General features: G+C 42.7%; 1 protein-coding gene across 1 annotated transcript in view; it reads right to left on the minus strand.

Annotated features, from left to right (window-relative positions):
* Positions 1 to 22,571, minus strand: part of ZMIZ1 (zinc finger MIZ-type containing 1) — a gene marked incomplete at its 5' end in the record, with an annotated part of 158,114 nt that overhangs the window by 47,641 nt on the left and 87,902 nt on the right. Inside the window, one exon of the mRNA XM_084264603.1 lies at positions 3,296 to 3,440. Coding sequence (XP_084120729.1) covers positions 3,296 to 3,440 — 145 coding nt within the window. The remainder of the gene's footprint in view (positions 1 to 3,295; positions 3,441 to 22,571) is intronic.

Below are 22,571 nucleotides of genomic sequence, written 5' to 3' on the forward strand. Positions count from 1 at the left end.
AATTACCAGGGTCTTCTTTCTTACTTTTCTTGAAAATTGGGATGTTTGCCAGCTTCTGGTCAACTGGGACCACCCTGGATTCCCAAGACCATTGAAAAATAATGGAGAGAGGTCTTGCAATGACATCAGCCAGCTCCCTGAGTACTCTGGGATGGGGCACATGGACTTACATGGGTCCAGGTGGAGCAGCAAATTGCCCACAAGGTCAGGGTTCACAAGGAGTTTATTGTTACTGGAGTCATGGTCCTCCAACTTGAGGCATATGGAGTCCCAGAGCACATGGACTGTGCTGAAGACAGAGACAAAAAAGGCATTAAACGTCTCTGCTTTGTCTATGTCCCTGTTAGTAAGGTGACCATTCTCACCAGTAACAGGACAATGTTCTTTCTGGTCCTCCTCTCGTTGTTAATGTATTTGAAAAACCTCTTTTTGTTATAAGGTTGAGTGTGGGCTGTTTTCGGTTGTTTTTGGAGACTCCAGTGCTCACGCTGTTCATAAAGCACAGGAGTTTGCAGTCCAACCAACTGCCTTACACTAGGAAGTAGGTGTTTAGCTGAATTTTTCTTTTATATGCAACATTCAATCACTTTGTTAATGAAAAAAATCAATTTAGAAAGAAGTTAGCACAGTAACATCCCTACTCTCAAAGCATTTGTTTCACGCGTGCACATCCTCACAAAGCTTACATTCTGCTCTCTAAGTGCATTTGGCCAACAGTATCACTAACAAAGCTCTCCATGTGACTACTTCAGTTTTCTCCCACAACTCTATTCACTTTACAAAAATAAAATGCTGTCCCCTAAAAATAAGCCAGACCTGAATTCCCTCCAGTGTGTGTGTCCACAGTTTCTTAAATGTGAATCCTTACAATCCTGTGATACGTTCCTTGTGACAGAACGCACTTTAAATAGCTGAGCCCTGTTTCAGCTGAAGACGAAGCAGCCATGTTTCTGCAGTGCCAGGTACTTCAGGATTCTAGTCCCCACCTAGGGTCATTTTGTTGCTAGTAAAAGCAACAGCAGAAAAAGCTCTGTGTCAGGTACTCAAGACAATCTGATGACAGGGGAAGGTTTTGTTGGGTTGCTTTAGGTTTTTTAGTGATATGCAGCAACTGGCATATATCCCATATTCTGTCTGTTAAGCTACATGAAGTTCTTGAATAGGGTCTTGGTGGTTGTAGTTTAATATCTAATTATTTTAGAATGCTTGAAGTAGCTGGCTACATTTCCTGGAAGAAATGCAAAGCATACTTTTGTTTGGTTGTTTGCTTGTTTGAATTCACACAAAACGTTGTGAATTACAGATAAGATACCATGAACTTTAATACTAAGCTTCTGACCAAAACCTAATCTTATGCAAATAGGACCGTTGCTTCATCAACAGCTTTATCACTGGGATTGTACTTCACGGCTTTTCATCTTTTGTTGAATGCAAACAAACAGAAAACTCAATTCTTCTTCACCCCATACTTCACTACTGTCTTACAGACTGATTGCAAAACATCCATGAAAATAACACATTTCCATTTGGCAAAAGAAGCTGGAGAGCCACAAGAGGTCTCATTCTAATGTACCACCTGAGAGATTTTGAGCAGTCATGGTCATGGGTAAATGACAGACCAGACAACAGCACACACTGAAGCAGCGATGCAGGTTATTTCAAATCCTTAAGAGGCTGCTGCAGTTATTATAGATAAGAAGTTAGGCCACAAAAATGGTATTTATAGAAGGGCACCTTCCAGGGTCTTCCCAGTAAAGCATTTCAAGGGCAATACTCAAGAGAAACTTACAAGTACTTGTTGGTACTGGACAGGATCTTCTGCCATTAGGTAGAATATTAGGTAACCCAGGCTTGCCAGAAATTCTTGTATTTAGGTTTAGCAGAACAACATACTTATTTTTCAACATGCGACTATTCCAGGGGAAAACTGCCACGAAAGAAAGAGAGTTGTGCCTATCTTATCCAGTAATGCAGCATGCAGCTCCTGTGAGATGAAACAGTTTGTTCACCCTTACTTTACAGACTCAAGGGGAACAGAGGCTAAAAGGTCTACTGAGAATCAGGTACCTGAAAACTATAAAACTCCACTTGAAGTGAAGTGTATACTCTATACCGCACTTCCTCTGCAGACTGGCCACTAATTTCACCTTGACTTCTGCAAAGCTTCTCCCAGGTGTAAAAATAACTTATTTTAAATGATTTTTTTAAAATGTGTTTACAATTGATCATTTCTTAAGCAACTTTAAAAAAAAAAAGGCAGTCCAGGTACTCTTGAAGTCAGTAATACTATATTAGTTACACTACTGAATAGGATTTTATTCTCAAGGGCCATCATGAAACACATTGTGTGTTTGCATGGTTTTCCCATAACACATAAATAGAGCAAAAATAAGAAAAAAGCCCCAACCAAAACCCAACCTCAAACCAAAGTGGCTGCCAGATGAATTTCACGCCTTGCACTGTTAGAGGTGTCCCTAAGCTCCATTCTAATACAAAGTTCAGGTTACTTATGCTACCATTGAATCCAACCTCATTCATACTCCTATAATCATTCACTAACAAAAGTGCCCTACACTAAACCCAAGTTATACTATTTGGGATTTCTTTAATGTGATGTAGAAGGAAATAAAGCCTTCACAAAAACTCCCAGAAAAAAAGCATAAAATTAATGTTTAATCCTGTCTACACTCACTCTTCAGCTCTTGCCATGGCCTAGGCTCTGCAGACAAGAAATACAAATATTGCTCCTTCACGTAATTTGGTAATCAATGCCTTGACATTGTCAGCTTCTTCTAGGGTCCTTTAATGTTCACATTTTCTCTAAATTAACCTAAGCACTTTGTGATCCTCACCTGATACAAGGTGCCCACTACACAATTGCTTTACATAATACATTTCCAAGGATACTTACAAAACAGAGCATCACTGAAATTGCCTTCAAACTCCGTAAAAGCCAGTTGCATTTAAATAAACAGCAGGAAGGAAAATGTCTGGTGAGAGACCTGTTGTAGAACTTTCTCTCTAGGGCACACCTTGAAGCTTGAAAGTCCCACTTAATCTGATCCTGGATTTGAAGACAGAAGCTCTGCTTCACTATGCACTGGGCAACAGCAAAGACAAAACCTGAGTTTCTTTAGCACTTGCTGTAATTACAGATCCCTTGTTGTCTGTAGTGCTGTTGAGTGCATGAACCAGAGCAGCTACCTCTGTCAACAGGAACCAGCACTTCAATTAACATCTGTCACATGGTACATCTGTACAGACTGCCTCTCCTACAGACACAGCTGAGACTCACCTATGAGAGAGGGTGGGTTTCATGGAGCTCATAGAGTTCATGGGGGGTTGCATGGGTAGCTTCCCTGGAGGATCGTTCTGCCGGCTTTTCTGGTGGCGAAGCAGCAGGAGCCGTCCCAGCTCCTCACACCACGACGAAAGCAGCGCTGGGCAAAGAGAACAAAGTGACAGTAAGCGCACAACTGAAGGAGCAGCACAGCCCAGTGCAGATGTAAGCTACTGGAACTGGAGTCACAGTCTGAAAAGGCAAACCCCAGGAGTGAAAAGCTCATCCGTGAACCACCACTCACATTATTATCCTATCAAGTTGAGGCTGTAATCGCCCCACACTAACATTATAATGTTTCTACACAAGTTACGAACATCGCGCACAGCCCAGGAGGCATGAGAGAACTTGTCTGAGCTGAGCGGCACAGGGATGAAGAATGGATGAGGCACAAGGACACGGGACAGCTGTTGTGAGTGAAAAAAGATGCAGAAGAATTCATTTCACACTAACAGAAATGTAACAAAAACATACAGAAGACACTGTTCACAGAGGGGAGCAAAGACCAACAAGATCTCTTTGCTGTTCGGCTGTTTTCTACAAAAGATGAATTGGAAAGGCATGAAGAGAAACCCACGTGCAGGAATTCATTTCCAAAACTGCTATTAGCAACCAGTCTTGAATAGATAAACAGGAGAATAGGGCCACACTGATGCATGGATACAAAATTAGGCACTTAAAACTGTGTTTGACCTCGCACAATCCCTGAATCTGTATTTCCATTTTGTGCCTAATCTTCTGGTCAATGAGGGTAATTCTGTGCTTAGAGGAAAATCATGCCTATGAACTATGAAGATGCAGAGATTTCCTAGAGGGATGAAAAGCTGGACACTCCTTCTGAAGACATGAAAGGGGTCATTATCCCTGAAAATGTGGGCTCTCCCTTTCGCACTCACTCAGAAAAGACCAGCCCCTGTTACAGCAACTACCTACTTTGCAGTAAACAGAACCCCAGAAAGTGACTGCAGGCAAAATCTGGCTCCCATGAGTGCACCCAGCCAGACACCCCACTGTTGCCTCCAGCAACACCCGACTAAGCCTCAAAGCTGCCTGTTTACTTCCAGAATCAGAAGTGGCTCCAGTAACAAGTCACCAAGGTATGACACAGTGAAGAGTTTCACTGGAACGAAGCGCAGACTAATTGCAAAATTCTGCAGCTGAAGAAACGTTCTCAAGTGGAAGTGCTTGGGGTTTTTCCTTCTTTAAAGTATACTTTATAAAACCCTGAGAACAAGAAAATGCTTTGTACTTAATTTTTAACTAAGTGCTTTCCTGAGGTGTTATGAGCTGAACACAAATCAACAGATTGCAGAAGTAGGTGAGAACCAGAAGACTACTCAAAACCCAAGCTGCCACAGCAGTTTAGAAGAGAGCTCTACATGTAATTTTAGGCATGCTGTCTTAAAAGAGATTAAGTGCAGAATTCTCTAAAATTTCATATTCATTTCCATTTCTTATTTTTCTAATGGTTGTCTTTTCACCAAATAATATAATCACAAGCAGCAGCAAACCATAATTTCAGGGAACACCACCTTCTTTTTCCAGCAGCTACTCACAGGTACTGTTAACACATACTTAGAACAAATTCCAAAGAGACTAATTATACAGTCATACTGGGGGGGAGAGGGGAGGAACCCGCTTTATTTAGAACACACACACACAAATCATTTTTCAGTATGAAAAACAATGGGAATTTCTCAAGTTCACCAGCCACACATGAAAAACACTTAAAAGCCCAGACCATTCCTGTGAATTAATCACACATCTGGACAAAGGAGAGGTAGTAATTTCATTGCATTTATCAAGCGGAAGGTCAAGAGTGATGTTCAGGGAGGCATTTTAGAACTCTGCTGTGACAAAAAGGGGACACCTGTCTTTATATAACTAAATATGGTCACTGGGAAATTGTCAGCCTCACATGTAGCCTACAGAAAGCATTCCCCCGAGCTCTGTGAAAGGTTCCAGCAACGAGTGTCAGCCTAAGCGGCTTCTCTATTAGCCAAGGAATCTGTCAACAAGCATTTGATCAAATTATACTCACCTTTTATCCCTGGCATATCATTACTAACGTGCCAGTGACAAAGGCCCCCTCCCCCTTTTCCAGCCGCCTGGAGATACAAATCCCCGACTCGCGGGGTTTCTTCCCATGCGCCACGGCCACTCAGTGCTCCCAGAGGCACGAACAAAGTGTTCTGCTGAACACTGAACGCAGCCCTCGCAGGGTGGCTGAGCACTTCCACCGCCCAGGGTAATTACTACAGTGTCAACTGGAAATCATCCATCTTAAACCAGGCTTTGGTGGGAGAAGGGAGCTGCCCCTTCTGCACACCTAAGCGCACTTGACAAATACGAGAACACGCAACAACCCTGATGGGTCCGAGGGCATGAATCTGCACACGAAAGCCAAACCTGCCTGGGGAAAAAGCAGAGGAACTCTTAGGAAAGGAATATGCCAATGAGATCATGTTGCTTCGGCGAGATAAAGATAAGAAAAGATCTTAATGAGTTATTGTTATTATCAGTGTCCAATGCACATGTTTGTATGGGTGTAATGCAAACTGTCAAAGAACAAAGACGCCCTCAAGATAAGCTGGATGGTTTCATTCTACAAGTTGTCTGGAGAGGACTCATGTTTTTAGAAACTAAGAGACTGCAGGTGTAAAAGGGAGGAAATTTACTCATCCCTATCACAGCACTCATTACGGAGAGGTTTAACCTTTCCTCCCCCGGGACATTTCAACTCATGTACCATGTATAATAATTCCTCTCTTCCCTGCATCTGTGTTTGTGCAGAGAATAAGAACAGAGCTGTTTGTAGGTGCCTTAGGAGTACCAGCCCTCCCTCTATACTGTTCAGCAGGAGCAAGAACTGTATAAAGGAGTCTGCCCCTGCCCTCCGCTGGAAATGCTGGTGCCACCCCTGCCCCATCCACCTCCACTGCTCTGCTCGGAAAGATGAATATATGTCCCCCCCAACACATCTGGTACAGCTGGCTTCTGGAGAACATCACTTCCTGGGCTATTCAAGCTAGATGAAACAAACTCAAAATGAATTTACAGATTACACTATTCATCTTTAGTGTACTTAGTTACTGCTTTTTATGCTGACAGTATTAGGCACATCTCAACTCATTTACACTCAAAGCACGAGAAATTCAGTATCATACTATAATGAACAGATAAAGCAGCAAGCACAAAGGACAGCTACAGATGGTGCCAACAGTCAGTCTCTCCCTCTCATAGCACAGCCAAGCAGCTGCTTTTTCTCCCCCCTCCGCCCCTCCTCCTTGTACAACAGGAGCACAGATTTTGCAGATGGACCATCCACACCGTCTCTCGCAGCCTCTTGCTGCGGCACTTTAATGATCAGATTTAAATCGTGTTCCTGTGCTGCATTGCTACAATGTCCCTTGCATATAATGATGTGGCTTTCCTGCTTAAGTTGAAGTCAACTGTTGCAATGGGGGAAAGGAAAAATCCTTAAACATGCACCCCACCCCCCCCCCCCCATGCCGCCCAGGTGTAAAACACAACCTGGTTAATACACCAGAATTGACGTTTTCAACCCCTGTTCAGTCACAGAAGGCTCTGCCACCCTGTGCCAGAAGATGCATAATAATGGCAATCAAGCGCTGTGCTGACAGTTTAAGTGTATTCACACATTTATTTGGCTTAAAGGGACACGCTCTGGGATGACTGGTGCAATATTTGACCTACTTTTCTCCATCTGCAAAACCTGTATCATTCTTAATGGGATTGCATTTTACTTAAAGCATTGATGTATTTCCATAGGAATAAATCAATACTGATTCGGTAATGACAACTGCATTCAGAAAACAAAACAAAATGAGCAGCCTCAGCTTTCACATTTGTAAAACAGAGAAAAACATAAAGATTTCAAAATAAGAGAATTTTTAATTTTGAGCAGCCCAAGGGGTTTCCCTGAGGAAGCGAGAGAAAAAAACCTGCTCAGAGAGATTCAGCTTGCTGCTACCCAGTCCCATTTTTGTTTCTCCTTTCTCTGAAGAGGACCAGACGTTGCAAGAATGTGAGTCTCAGCACAGAATGTGACCGACCTCTCCTTAAAATACTCATAAATACTCCCACACACCCAGAGTTGGCCACGCTTTATGTCCTTCTGGATGCCTCCAATAGTTTTAAACACTTTCATTGAAAAAAATACTAAGACAGCGTAATGTATCCACAGTGGGATCCTGAGGACAAGGAGAGGGAAGAGGGCTGGAAGTCAAAGATTGATTTTTATTTTTTTTTCCCCTTCAGCCCGAGTCACATTTCAAGCATTTCTCTGCAACCACAGGGCTAAGCCTTGCTTGAAAGAGAAAGGAAGCAATTGTTATTTAATCCCCTGCCTCTAGGAGCCAGGTCTTTTAAGAATGTGCCAAATATCGCAAGATTTGCGACACAATTATTAGGACCGGCTACATCCTCTGTTACTGCTCCTTTCCTGTGAGGGCCCTTTTGTGCCTAAAAGCTGCCAGGCAGTACAGAAACTAGGGTCTCCACTGCCCACCCTGTGGCACCTTCCCGTCCCTCAGAGCCATGCGTGCCCACAGCCCAGCAGCAGCATCACAATCGCTTTGGAAGCGCTAGGTCCTTCCATTAGGAAAACCAAGGAGCTCGAGCTGGGGAAGCCAGGGATCACGCTCCGGGCTACCCATGCCACGACAAACGGTGCCAGCGTTACTTACACAACTGTGATGGATGCTGATGACGCACCTCAAAGGATGGTTTATAGCCACAGCATTGATTATTGGCACAGCCCGTTACAGCCCCTTTTGGGCCAGGGAGCAGAAAGGGGAAGGAAAACAGGCTAAGCAATCAATGCTACCCCATAGACTCACTAATGCATTTCATTAGCTGCATCCACACCAGCACTGATAGCCGCAATCCCGTAACTGACTGATTTAACCCGCCGCGGTGCAAAGTGCTGTAGTAAGCATCTCCGAGTGAATGAGCCAGTGGGCTCCCTAGAAAGCAAAATACAGAGAAGCACGGTGCTAATCTATTTACCTATTATGATACCCTAGTATTAGTTACAGCTTATCACCTCAGTAAATCGCCGCCTCTTGTTAGGGAACAGGCTTAAAGGTGCAGCAAACTGTTATTTACAGGCAGACACTATATTTACAGCCACAAAGACAGGTGAGGAGGGGATAGGACAACAGCTCAGTAATTTCAATGCCTTCTGCTTCCCGGGAGACTGCTGGAGGAGCACAATAGGATTACCGCTTCCTTGCTGCAGTTAGGCTGCAGTAGATAGTTCAATAGGCAGACTGGCAGACCCGTATTTCTTACTCGCTGCAATGAAAATATTAGGAAAAAAGGAGGAGTTTGATTTGGAGAACTATCTGTTCAGCACCGTCTCACTCGTTTGGTTTTGTGTCTCAGAAGGAAATGCATTTGGCTGAAAAGACATTTACAGCCTAAGTAAGAAAATATAGCATTCCTTCCCCCCCCGCCCCCAGATCATATCCATTAAGTTTATATTGCTTTTAGAAACAAATTCCTGGTTTTTACATGGAGAATTCCAGGTAAGCGGAATCCAGAGCTACCAAGAGCTTTCTATGCTCTTCAGTACAGACTGCAGTCTAAATACAGTTTTTATAAATCATCCAGGGAGATAATTTGGTGGAGTGGGAAGGGAGGCAGAAAAGAGAAGAGAGGAATGGAAGTAACTATTGTCTTGGTTATTTAAGAACGTTGTTCTTTTACACAGAAAAAAAAATATGAAACTATATGCCATTTGGAAACATATATTAAAAATGTTTACTACCTAATCCTCGATGTGCTGTAGCATTAGAAAAATAATTTGAATTGCATAAAAGGATGGAATCTTTGTCTACATCTTGGGAAGTGGTAAATTGGATGTCTTCCTCATGTTTTAAAAGCCATTTTGCTTTTAAAGAGCTGGGAGAGGGAGAGAGAAGGAGAAACCGGTCATCCCAAACTATTTCAAAGATTGATTTTCCTGCAGCTCTCCTCCTCCTCACGTGCTCCAGCAGAGCCTGGCAATGGCTGGCTAACCTGTCGGACAGTCAGTCAGGGCAGGAAAGCAAGGCCACAAAGGAGATATGATGTAACTATGTATTAAGAGAGACTCCGAGCATGTGTATAGGATATAACTGTACATTACAAGAGATTCCAAGTGCTTGTGTTTGCCCTTCCTCTTCAGTTCTTTCAAGGTACTGCTCCGTGTCCTAACCCTGCAAACAGACGAGCCCTACCCCTGACATTACAGAAGCTGCTGCTCTGTATCTGCCTCAATGCTGAGAGCACAAAAGGCCTCTGTACAATGCCAATTACAAAGCTGCAGTCGTCGTTTCTCAGCAGTCTGGCTGTTCAACATGGGCTCCAAGCAGTTCCCAGGGAATACACACCTCCTCCCAGGCACACCTCTCTGGCTGTCAGCAGATGCCCCCTCTGCACACAGGGGCTCACAGCACTGGGCCAGTGCTTGCTCTGAAGTGTATGCTCCCATCTTATCGCAGGAGGCTTACACCCCTGCTGGCTGGTTTTTTTGAGCAGCTGAGGACTGTGCTTGCTGTCCTGCATCAGGCAAAATCAGCGACATTAGCTGAAACAGCTCAAGTAAACAAATTGGATTAAAGGGACTGATTTTATCTGAAGTTTTAACTTTTCAGTGCCAACACAAACCTGCTCCACTTGTACAGGAGTGAGAACACAGTGTATCTTTGGTAACACCTTCAAATGCACACAGGTTTAACAAGTGTGGGTCCCAGCAACCACACAGCAAACTATTTGGAACTGAATTCCCCAGCAGAGCAAAGAGGGCAGCTGGCTCAAACCCTGCTTGAGGAGGCTCATCCAGCAGGAACACAAAGTCAACAATCATGGTTCAACACTGTGAAACGGGGCGCGATACGTGTTTCTACCACTAACATCCAAGTAATGACCTTTTCCACCAGTGCCACCTCCATTACTACAGCTACACTGTGTCCCACAGTAACACCCAGCTTTGCCCTGGTAGGATCTATAGTGCACTCATGTATTATGGTTAGAAAACCAAACCCCATTCAGGTTTGTAGCAAAACAGGTACCACAGGGAATACTTCATTAAACTGAATGCAACATCAAATTAATTAACAAAGGTTTTATTCAACAAAACCCTTACTGCAAACCCAAGAGTTATCTAGCATGAGCTTTCAAGGCTGCTGCACGAGAGCGACATCATGTACAAGTCTGGTCCTGAATATGGGTCCAGCTTGCCTTGGCTTCAGCTCTTCACAAATACCTCTGAAGACACATATATAAAGGCTTCCCCAAAAGCTCTTGCCAGTTGGAATAGTACATGTTGGAGACACAGATTTGAATGCTGCTATCCTTATCCTATGACTTCAGTGGAACTGGGATTTCCTTCTACACTTGCCAAAACTTGGCAGAGCATCTTACCAGATTCACTACATTAACTTTGAAGTAATACATTACAAAACATAGCAACAATGGCTCAATTTGGCAAGCACAAAACACTCTGCACAGATCCAGATAAAATACGTAAGCATCTCATTTAGACTTAGCTTTACCCATGTTGCTACATTTGAAAACATGCCCCATTATAAAGAGAAGACAAAGCTGGGGAAAGGCCACCAGCAAGTGAATCCTGGATACGGCTTTCCAAAGAAATGCACTCCAATAGCATTAGACTGCTTATTTTCTTACTCATCCAATTGTTGGTTTCACTGCTTAGACTTCAAACAAGAGTGTCTTTCATTACTGTTGTATGCTTTTATTTTGTAATGCCAGTTCTAGTCACCAACACATTTCACACATAATACAGGCATCTGAAAAATGGAAGTGACTCACTTCTACCCATCTTTGGCTAGATTCAAACCAGTAACCTGTAGGTGAGAGGCTCAGATTCACTTAATCCACCCTGAGCCCTCCAATTACTACCGCAAACAACGCCTGAGCTAACACTGACAACCAAAAGTCCTAGGGAAAACAAAACCCAAACCAGCATCATTTAACCAGAGTTTGAACGCAGGCAAACAGTAATCATAATCAGTACAAGGACCAAAGTCTGGAAAAGTGAAAATCTAGACACTGCCTCCGAAAGAGGAAAAGGAGTAACTGCAGAATTGGAGGTCCAGTTTCCTACTGGGGAAAAACAATTTAAACTATTTAAAAGGACCAAGAGGAAAGTAAAAAATGAGTACCAAGCACAATGGATTTGCCAGGAACAAATCACACCATACTTCTGGTACTTCACATTAGCAAATATGAGGCCTTGAGCACAGATTAGTTTGATTTTAGCAAGGCTTCAGTGCTGCTTTACGTGACGTTCTTACAAATAAAGAAGGGAATCAAGGTCTAGCTGAACACAACCCGAAATGGCTCAAACCTTAGGGTTACCGAACTACTAAATCAATGGTTGGTAATGGAAATGCCTCATCGGATGGGCTTTTTGCAGGAGTTTGTTCTGGATCTGAAATTGCTGGATGCTTCATTTATGGATACCCATAGTGCAGATGGATACAGGGCTAGAAGATGTTTTGGATCAATTTATGTGTGGGACAAGCTGGAAAGAAGCATCATGTCACTACAGAAACCTCGTGTTGAAATCATCTTGAAAAGCTGAAGAAATGGTCTGAAATGATGTCCAGCAGAGAGAAGTACCAAGTATGACACCACGCACCTTCTCAACAGCAGGAGGAGAGCCATCTCCAGGGGCAAGAATTCTTGGAAGAGGAGCTGAAGGCAGAAGCTGTGCAAAGGCTGAGCTGTGCTGGGCTGCTAGAGCAAACTCAATGAGCCTCCTTGGCTGCAGCAGTGGAAGCCAAGCCCAAAAGATGCACAGTTCTCCTTTCTCTCTACCCCACCACAAAGTACACCATGGAAGGGGGAGAAAAGTCACCAGAATGATTAAGAAAAAAATTATCAATGTAACTGGCAAGAAAAGATTACATGGAGTAGGGTTTTTGGTGGTGTTTTTTTTATTTGTTTTTTTAAGAAGAAGGAAGATTAAGAGCACTATTCTGATTTACTATGTAACAAATCATTATCCATATCCACAGTACAAAGAGTTAGAAAAGACACAGGCTAGGTATCACAAGCATCCTAGTGCTCCTAAATACCCTAAGGGCTAAGCTGGAGGAATGGAGAGGCAGAGGAAAGGTCAGATAAACATCTGGAAAGAAGGGCATTAGGGATTCTCCAGGCAAGGGGCCATGGCATACATGACTTTTTGAAGACTTTTACAATAAATGATTCTATGCTTGTGAACACAGGAGTTTCAGTCAAACAGCTTGCATTGGAAAAATGTTTAAATCTGGCTTGTATTTGTAATTATTCCAAAAAGACAAGAAATGCAAAAAATACTTAACATCTCAGAGAGTGGGGAGTTCCTGCAGAGACTGCTGAACTGGTCACCCGGCTGCATGGCTGGCTGGCTAAGTTTTAAAGATGAAAGAAGCTGAGAGCAGGTGATGTGCTGAAGGTCACACCATTTGTGACAGAACGAGTCCCAGAACAGAGAAGATCATACACCTTCCTCTCTTTGCAAGGAAAACCCACAACCACCACATCAAGGGTTTACTGCTCTGTGCCCGCAGTCTCAGTGCCTGCCATGGAACATTTTCAAACAACAACTGTAAAACATCTGGAGAGGCTTTCAAGGAGGGAAAAAAATATTACAAAACCCACACAACCAAAATTTATAGCAGAAACGTGTTTCCAAAGTTAACATTGTGCAACCAGAACTTCTTAGGACCAAAAGCTATTTTAGGAACTTTTGCTTCTTGGTGCTGCAGTCTTGCTCTTTGCTTTAATTTTACGTTATTTTACATTTTTTATGGGAAAAGAATGTTTAATCAGGTGTCCTCAGAACATTTTAAATTTTTTTTATAACTAGTGTAATGCAACCTTTGCCAAGTTCTCTATAAGTGTGGAAGGGAAAAAAAAAGTCTGTTTTACAAGTTGGACGTTGCAGGACCATTTTTCACATTATATAAAGTCTGTACCTGAACAGAGCTAAGCTCAAAGCACTCTGCCCCTATACTTGTATCTTGGTTTTTATTTTGAAAGAAAATCACAGCTATGTATAAAATAATCTCTATGTGTTAAATGTGAAAACGGTTAAGGACATCAGCAAAGAGAAACACAGCCTACAGTAGTTTTTAACTTTTCTGTTTGAACAATACAGAGCAGACAGATGTGTGCATTGCATTCAAGGCAGCGATGTTTCCCATCACACCCCTCACTTAATATGTTTAGCTTTCTAACAAAGTACTTTCTTCTCTTTTTCCCATTGTACTCCATCAACCCCACAAATCCTGTCATCTTCCCTGTACCAGTGACCTGCTGTGCTCCTCCTGTACCACTCACCTTTTCTTGAGAACTGCCTTATTAATTAACATACCAAAGTTAAACGCAAAATAATTGTTCCCAAGCTACACTGGGAACTTGGTAACTAATTTGAGCAAGAGAAGGGCTCCTCTACCCCGAAAGTTCATTTCTTCTAGCCACGTCTGTTGGGCTAATGGACATTTCTCACCTGAAACATAGCTGAATTCAAGGAGCAGACTTTGTGAGCCATGGATGCTCTTGTTAAGGCATTCTGATACACTTTAAGACACAACGTGCACTGTTTGTTTATTAGCAATGAAGCAAAACTAGCAAATCATACATATATGCTCTGTTACCATTAGGGCCAGACAGGAAACAAGTCGGCTTGAACCAAGAAGCAACTGAATAACCCCATCCTGATCGTCAGATTATTTTGACTGTATTTCCATGACACGAAGCGTTCAGCAGCAATGCTGCCTTCAGGTAGCCCTGTCTTCTGCCGCCTGTGCCCATGCCCTGATGCAGCTCGCGTGCTCCCAGCTGCGCTGAAGCATCATCTCTTTGCACGACCACCCTGTGAACCTGACCAGGAATCTTTCGCTTTGTTTTGTTTTTTTCCCCAGACATTTGCTTGTTTTTGTTTTGTGTTTCCTCCCCAGCTAGATGAACTCCCTGCTGAGGCTCAGAATCTGGCCCCAGCAGCAAGGCTACGGCACTCTGCAGAGGCGGAAATCAGCCAGCTGTTTCTCTGCACAGGCGGTACCCGAAGACAGAGCTCCAGCACACGCATACATGCCTCAGCTCAATTAGCTGAGCTACAAGCACACAGCGGTTTGGAACACGAGGCTGTTTTATTTAAAAACCTAAGTTTGAACATTAGTTTTAGACAGATTAGAAATTGCTGTTTCCTTGTCTTCAGGGGAATGTTTATGGTTTTACATAGGTACAATTAGGTTATCTATGGAATAAGGGAGAGGTAAAGAAATGAGCACGGCTAATTGCTTTTTACACGCGTCTAGGGAAGAAGCCAGAAGAAACCACAGCCTGCACTGATTTTTCAATACCTGAAAATAAAAAAGAAATGGGGAAGGGGTGGAGGGAAGGCTCTCTGTGACTACCCTCCTCCTGTGAACATTTACAGGAGAGCTGCCTGCCTAAATTCTCAGAGGGCACCTGGCCCCCTCTCCCCGCACGCAGGATTGGAGTGCTATAAGATAATGCCATCACTGCTCTTGCCATCTATAAATAACAACTGCATTTGGAGCCAGCCAAGTCACATGGAAAAGCTGGCCAGCGATACGTACATGTGTGTGAGCACACATTTGGGAACCCAAATAATTCTAATAATCTTGCATGAAATAAGCTTTAGCTTTCCAAATTTAGGTCTGGTCCATGCACTCTCCGCAGCTCACAGAGGACCGCTATTATTTTGTCTCAATACAGCTCTTCCCTTGGAAGCTGCTGACTAGGGCATTAGTGGGGTATTGTGCAAAACCGTATCATGTGCTGCTGCGCAGACAGACTGCTTGGAGAGGCAGACAAGAATCAATTCCTCCGGCAGCTCTGCTAACCCTCCCTCCCCTCTCATTGACATCTTATCTCAGCCACTGAAAAGGCGAATGGGCAGAGCGAGGCAGCCGTGGGGAGGGGTGGGTGGGTGAGAAAGCGAGACAGACAGCACAGCATGGATGCCACACGCTGGAACAGCCTTCCCATCCTGCACTGAACTGCAGCACGAGTCCTCCCAGCCTCCTGTGAATGTTTCAGGCAGAGGACTGGGATGACAGTGAAAATAATATAGTCCTAATGACACACAGAGCCAGGTTTTAATGCCAATTTTCTACAGCAAATCTGTTACAGCACGACAAGAGAATGGTTTTTCAAAAAAACCCAAACATATATATGTGTGTGTGTGTATGTAAAATTTGGATGCTGAAATAATCCCACAGCGTTAGCAACAAACAAATAGGAAACCATTTGAGATGAGTTGTATGCAACTAACTCCTCAGGGCGTTTTTGGGGAAAATGACTAGAATACAACCTGACATGACCAATAGAGCCTACAAAAAATGTTGTTTATCCAAGACTGTAATACCCACAAGACATTATCAGGGGTAAGATTTTCATCTTCAGAAGCTAAAACTGAAGAGAGCATATACTGAGGAGAAAAGGAGAAAGGAGGAGAGAGGGCAGCGAGGGGCCCAGAGGATTTCCCAAGACTTCAAGCCCCGTTAATTCTGTAGAGCTTTTCACAGGGACAGCATTTCTGTTTCAGAGCCTGTAGAAATGCAGCAGTTTATACCAGCACTGAGCAAACATCCTATCTAAATAGCAACCACATCTATTTTATGTCCCCGTAACATCTGGATAAGAGGAATGAAAATGGACATCAGAACACCAAATATTACTGTAAAACACATGGTAAAGATGCTATCCAAGCAGATGGTAAATAAAATTCTCCATTCTTGGTCAGAACCATTTTGGATTAGCTTCTGCTCCTACTGGAGTTGGTGGAAAATACCGTAAACAATTTTAGTGGCAGGAAGGCTGAATCTCTTCTATTACATTTTCACAACCTCTACTAACTTGATCCTTTTTTTTTAATATACCATTTTAAGTGTCCTATGTAAAACGTAACTTCCCCCTTATACATTCATAAGTACCATCATGTTAGTGTAGCAGATGATAATGTTAAAGCGATGATGTGGGGAAGTGGCTAGAACAGAGGGTCAAAACCAAGAGAAATGACAGCAAAAGATAAGATATATGTTAACAAAAGATAAGGTTTCTGAAAGGTTAGAGAGATGCATTTATTGCCTACGGACTGTGGCTGGCTACTTACTGTCTGGAGACTATATAAACGGCCTTTCACAAACACTTAAGAACTGGCTCTTTCCACAATGAACTTGAAAGAAATGTAATAAAAAGTTCAAAACCAAGATGGCATGGGCAAAAATCTCAGGGAAATTAACACAGGAATGTTCTGGAAGGAGCTGGTTACTTGAAGGGCTTGAAAGAAAGAAGGGCTTGCAGCCAAGTATTAGGAAATTTTCTCTAAGGGGAATAGACTGAAGTAATTTTGAAAACACGAGGGTGGAAGAAGAGATGAGGAGAACTCTCAAGAGCAACAGAAACCCAGGGAACAGGGACAGAGAGAAGGAGGAACAGACCCGAGGGTGCTGGCTCACTGTTTAATGAGAAGGGAGAATGGGTAATTACATGGGCTCCAAGAAGGTGTGAATTATTCTTTTTTTCCCCTGCATAGTTTTGCTGCTGTATTTTACTTTGAGAACAAGTTTCTATTACATTTTCTTCCTGCTTAGAGCCTGTACATGTACATGTTCCCAAAGAAGGAAGCCTCCCCCAAAAGCCAAATTGTCCAAATTTGCCCAAATTCACATATCATCTTCATGCAATACCCCGTTCTAATCTTGTCTACTGCAATATACATCAATCAGGATACTGCTCCAGTTTCAAAGGCTGTCAAGTAGGGTTAAAATAAATCAAAAAAAAAAATAAAAGAGAGGTAAGGAAGGAAAAAACCAACCCTAAAGCAGTCAGTGCAGCTTCACTGTGGTGTTGGACAAAAAAATGTGCCCCCCCCCCCCCCCCCTTTTTTAAGCTTCCTACACAACATAGTTGTTTTCCCTCTGCCTTCTGAGTCATATCTGTTCATGTTACTAAGAAAGCCCCACAGAGCCAATATCGCTAGGGAAGAACAAGATGTATTTTCAACAAGACTGTTGGCTGATTCCAGCTGCTGCAAACCCTTTCTTTCCAGAAATGACAAAAAAAGCAGAAAAACCACCGTGAATTTCAGGTTCCAGATACTTTAATTCATGCATCTGGGATATTTAGTGTGGAAAGGTAACAGCAAGGTAACTCTTGAAGGTATGGCATTGTGCTCCTTTCTCCCTTTCTAAAATACTTACAGCCTTTAGGTGAGAAATGTTAATTGACATTTCCATCACGACCGGAAAAATCCCATTTATTACCACTAATACAAACAAAAAAAAGTAATGGTAGCATTAATAAAATAAAATTAAAAAATAAGAACAGGGCAGAGTATTTCCAAATTGCAAAAGGCTTCAGGTTCAGGAAGCAGGATTCAACTCAAACAATACATGCAACTTAATAACTGTTTGTAACAATTATTTTGTAGCGTATCCTAAATCAGATATTTTTCAAATGCAGAGTTGAGCAGTGTCATGTGAGCAGGACCATGCAGTCTAGAAGATATACATGTAAACAAAGCACTTCTTTTATCTGCAAGTCGGCTGATAAACACTAGCTAATCCTCATCTAATCCTGAGAAGAGAACATCACCCCAGTTTCAAAAAGAGGAAAGCTAAGGTAGTGAACGAATCCCTTGGGGAAAATACTCAGGTTAGAATGCCAGAGAGACTAGCTATTGTCTAAAGGTACAGGGAAATCACATCTAGTTCCTGCCAGGGTGAGGGACTCTGAGGCTACTGACTGGGAGCTATACATGAAAATTCCTGCTTGTTCTGATAGATTTCTGCTGCCTGGACTGTCCCCTCTCCCTGGGGAACCTTCTGGGTTACTGCTGACAAAAAACCAAGGAAGGAGAGAATGGGTTTGGACATCAACACAGAAACAGGATTTCCACATCTGTAGAGCAGGGTCTTGGGATGAGAGAGGAATTGCTCTGGAGGAGGATAAAGCCAGTTATTAAGGCTGTGCCTTCACAGTCATCCATAGCATCGTGAAGAGGAGAAGATCAATGCATGCAACATCAGATGTGGGATTAGAGTTCAGAGGCTCTTTTCCTAGCATGGATGCAGACCACTAGACCATGCTAATCTGACAGGAGGAGCTCCTGCAGGGCAGCTGGAAAAAAAGCACAGATTCACATTACAGAAAACAAAATGGGGATTCTAAGACCTCTTTGCCAGTTGCTGCCCAAGCAAACGTGCCACTGGATGCCAGACAGTAAACAATAACCAAGTGGCAAAGGCTAAAAAAATCTGCCTTTTCAGGTGGATTTCCAAGCACCTGCTGGGGAAGCGCTCGACTCTGCAGCCTGTTTGACACCCAGAGCAGCCACCTCAGGCAACTCCAGCTCTAGTCCAGCAACTTGAGCCAGAACATTAAAACAGAGGAAAGAGGGTTCAAAGTGGAAGCCTTGGATCAAGCAATCAAAGCTTTACAGCGGAACAGCCTACTTCACTGTAGTATTTATAAAAGATAGCCTCAAAGCTTTCATGGAGTGCAGACTAAGCCCCCGCTATTACAGACTGCAATAAACTAATAGGGAAGGTATGTTTAAGGAAACCTTGTAAAGCAAAATGTATTTCATCCTGGTAAAATCTAGGAATCAAAAAGGATAGCAAAACACAACATGGGTAAGCCAACAGGAACAGCTTCATAAGATTAAATGGATGCATTACAATAGGCATAAAGACTTCATAAGGGAAGACTGGAAGAATGCTACACGATCCACAGCAAACACTGCTGTAGGTATGGAAGAAATGACAACCTTCTATCAGGCTCCTGACTCAGGTTTCTGGAGATAGACACTGATTAAAAAAAACCCACAACCTGGACCTTTGTGGGCAAAGTTGAGGGAGAAATAGACAGGAAGCACAGTCACTACACCAATGAGATAACAATGAGAGATAACGCAGCAGCATATTTCATTGGGCCCTGGGTTTTTTGCAAGTCTTCATCTGCCAATTTCATGATGCACCAGAATGTTTTCCTTTTTTTTTTCTTTCTTTGCCCAAATTCTTTGGGAACTTGCATTAGAACAAGATAAAAAACTGGTGATGTAAATAGCACTACTGTAACTACAGAGTGGCATGACTGGCAGAGAGATCCATCAGACAAGCGTAACTGAAGTACAAAAAAAGCAACATTAAGTAGAAATAACTAAAAAGTATAAATCTACTCCACCCTTCAAATGTGTTTGCACAATGCTTAGCACAATGGGCATTCTGATTTAGATATGAACACTAACCAGATATGAATAACTAGCAATTGTCTTAACCTCAAAAAATCAGCACATTGGTAACTGGGATTTTTTAAAGGTAAAAAGAATCAGGATGATGAAAAAAAGCTGTTCAGTTAAGTATTAAGAGTGGTACTGCCTAAATCTGGTGAAATCACATAGCATTCTAAAATACTATGAAAAATATTTTAAAAATTATGTTATGATGTGTCATCTCACAATTAGCACCACGGGGACTTGGCAGTTCTGGGTTTGCCTTGTTTAGTTTAAAACTCTGTATTAAGGAATGCTCTGGCTGTTAGCAGTAAAGTATAGTCAGAACAAGACAGAGGAAATCTCTGACACTGGGTCCAAGAAAAAAGTTAGCTGCCGTCCTTAATTTCCTTAAACACAACTGGGTAAGCCAAAGACTTAACCAAAAACAAGGTGCAGGAAACAAAAAATAAACAGGAGAAAGATGGGCACAGTAGGTGAGGGCATCATCATTTCGATGCACTGAAAAGCCCGGAGAGGAACAGGCATGAGTGGGAGGGGACTGCTTAAGTTGGGTTTGGAAGCAGCATACAAAGGAGACCTGCAGATCTGCCTGGGGGAGAACAGGGAAGAAAGGGAGGAAAAGCAGGAGAGAAATGGGGGTGAGTGGGCAGTGGAAGGTCAAACTGTTTTATATTTCAAAAGCTCTTCTATTACTCCCCACCATGCCCTGATTTGAGAACCCCTTGCCTACCATGGGCCAGAAAGGAATGAGCTCCCAACGGGCCCTGGCTCAGGAGGACACCCGCTTCCCACACTAATCCCTGCATTTAGGCTGCAGGTTGAAAAAAGGAGGGAAGCAACAACTCAGGACATTGACTGCCCAACTCCAAAGATTTTATTTTAATTAGTCCATGCTATGTTGACATATGTAGAAGTTACCTATGGTGACTTCTTCCTACAAAGAGTAATAACATCAGGATTTCAAGATTTACAATTAACCCAAATTTTCGGTTACAAATTCAAGTCTACCTGGCGATGACTGGACTTGAGAAGACTAATGTCTGAAAGCACACCAACACTCTGGGTATTTGGCCAAAAGCTGGGGATACAAGGCTCTTTCCCCACTTCTTATTCTAAGCTGTGGTTCAGAAAGCAGACTGACCCCACCTAGTTTAGAATAAGCTGACATTTCAGTGACTGACATCAAGGCAGAACAGGTATATCCGAGCTCACCCTTACCACCTGTGTGACGGTACTAGCCAGAGAACAGGCCACAGGGGAAGGATCAGAGGCAGTGTGTGCATCCTTCTCAGTGCACGCTTCCAACCAGCTACCTCAAGGAGAGGACAGGGAACTGCTCAATAAATGGCACCACAAATTTTTGATCCTTAAAGAAAAAATGGAGATGATGTTTTTGTCTTATTCAAATAAATTCCAACATCTCTAACCGCTATCAAAATGGTTTCAGGTTTTACAGCTTGCTTGTACCAGCAAAATTAACTATGAAGAATAAAAAAAAAATCATTTATCTCAACACTTAAGCTGGGTATTACTCCACTAGTTGCAAATTAGTATTCCGTTTTGCACAGTTACAGTACAGTAAGTTGCATTCAATTTCTATTAGCTCAGTTCAACAGTAACAAATTCAAAATGGTCCACCTCAGCAATCTCTCAGCTTTCACATTGTTTCAGGTGGGGAAATATCTCACATTTTTGATAGCAGAACATGCAAATATCCTGACAAGCACCACAGGACAAGGCATCTGCTAGTGCACATGCCGCAATATTTCTGATGGATATATTATGCATCTGAAATTCAAACTATTATGACTAGACACTGATAATATGACCTATTTCTATTTTCAGTGTGATTTTTAATAGCTGCCAAAGAGGTCTGGCTTCACTGGTGCTGCCTGGCTATGCCTGTGCAGCTGGTAAGTCGGGCCGGCGCCTGAACATGCTGGTTAGCAGTCAAAGCTGGGAACAGTTCAAACGTGGTCAGCCACAAGGAGGTCTTCTGAGATTTTTCTCTTCTAGAGCCAAGGAGGTCCCTTGTGAGTACTTGCAAACCACAGTCATTCAGCTGTGTATCAACCCAGCCAACTCCGGGTAGATTTTATTATTTTTTTTAATGGCAAAAAAAAAAAATCCCTGACAACTTTGTTACTCAAAGACCAGCATCTTGCCAAATGGGAAACACACTATCTAGAAGGAGGAAGGTTAACAGTTTATTTTTTTTTCATTCTAGAAACAATGGCCTACCCTGTTCTCTGAAATACATACATATATATGCATATATTCCTTTTTTTACTTCCTCTTTTTTCCTTTTCCTCTTTTTTTCCCTTCAGATGCAGATGCCTACCTTGCTACATTTCAGTCTGAGTTGTTCAAAGCCAGCAAAAGGATAAGGAACCAAAGGCAGTCTCATGATGCGAACGATGAGCGCTAAAAATCCTGCCTTTATTGGAGATATACCCAAAATTGAGCTCCAATGTTAAAACCTGCCTATGTACAAATTTAACTAAAATAATGCTCTGATAACTACTTTAAATCCACAAAGACTCAGTGGTGAAACTACCTTTGTAACTGCTGAAATCACTTTGGTACAACAAAACTGCATAGAGTATATGGCATAAAACCTTGATAAAGATTCTTGTCTGGTTATTTTGGTCTGTCCTTGGCCAGGTCAGCCTCTTCTTGACTGCATGTCCTGGTTTTGGCTGGCATAGAGCTAATTTTCTTCCTAGCAGTGAACACAGTGCTGTATTTTGGGTTTAGGATGAGAGTAACATTGATAACATCCTAATATTTCAGCTGTTGCCAAGCAGTCAGGGACATTCCAGCTTCTCACACTGCCCTGCCAACAAGACGGCGGGGGCCATCCAAGACGCTGGCAGGGGGCACAGCCAGAACAGCTGACCCCAGCTACCTGAACGAGATATAATGCCTGGTCAGTATATA

This window comes from Gallinula chloropus (assembly GCF_964237585.1).
Source record: "Gallinula chloropus genome assembly, chromosome: 5".
Lineage (NCBI taxonomy): Eukaryota > Metazoa > Chordata > Aves > Gruiformes > Rallidae > Gallinula > Gallinula chloropus.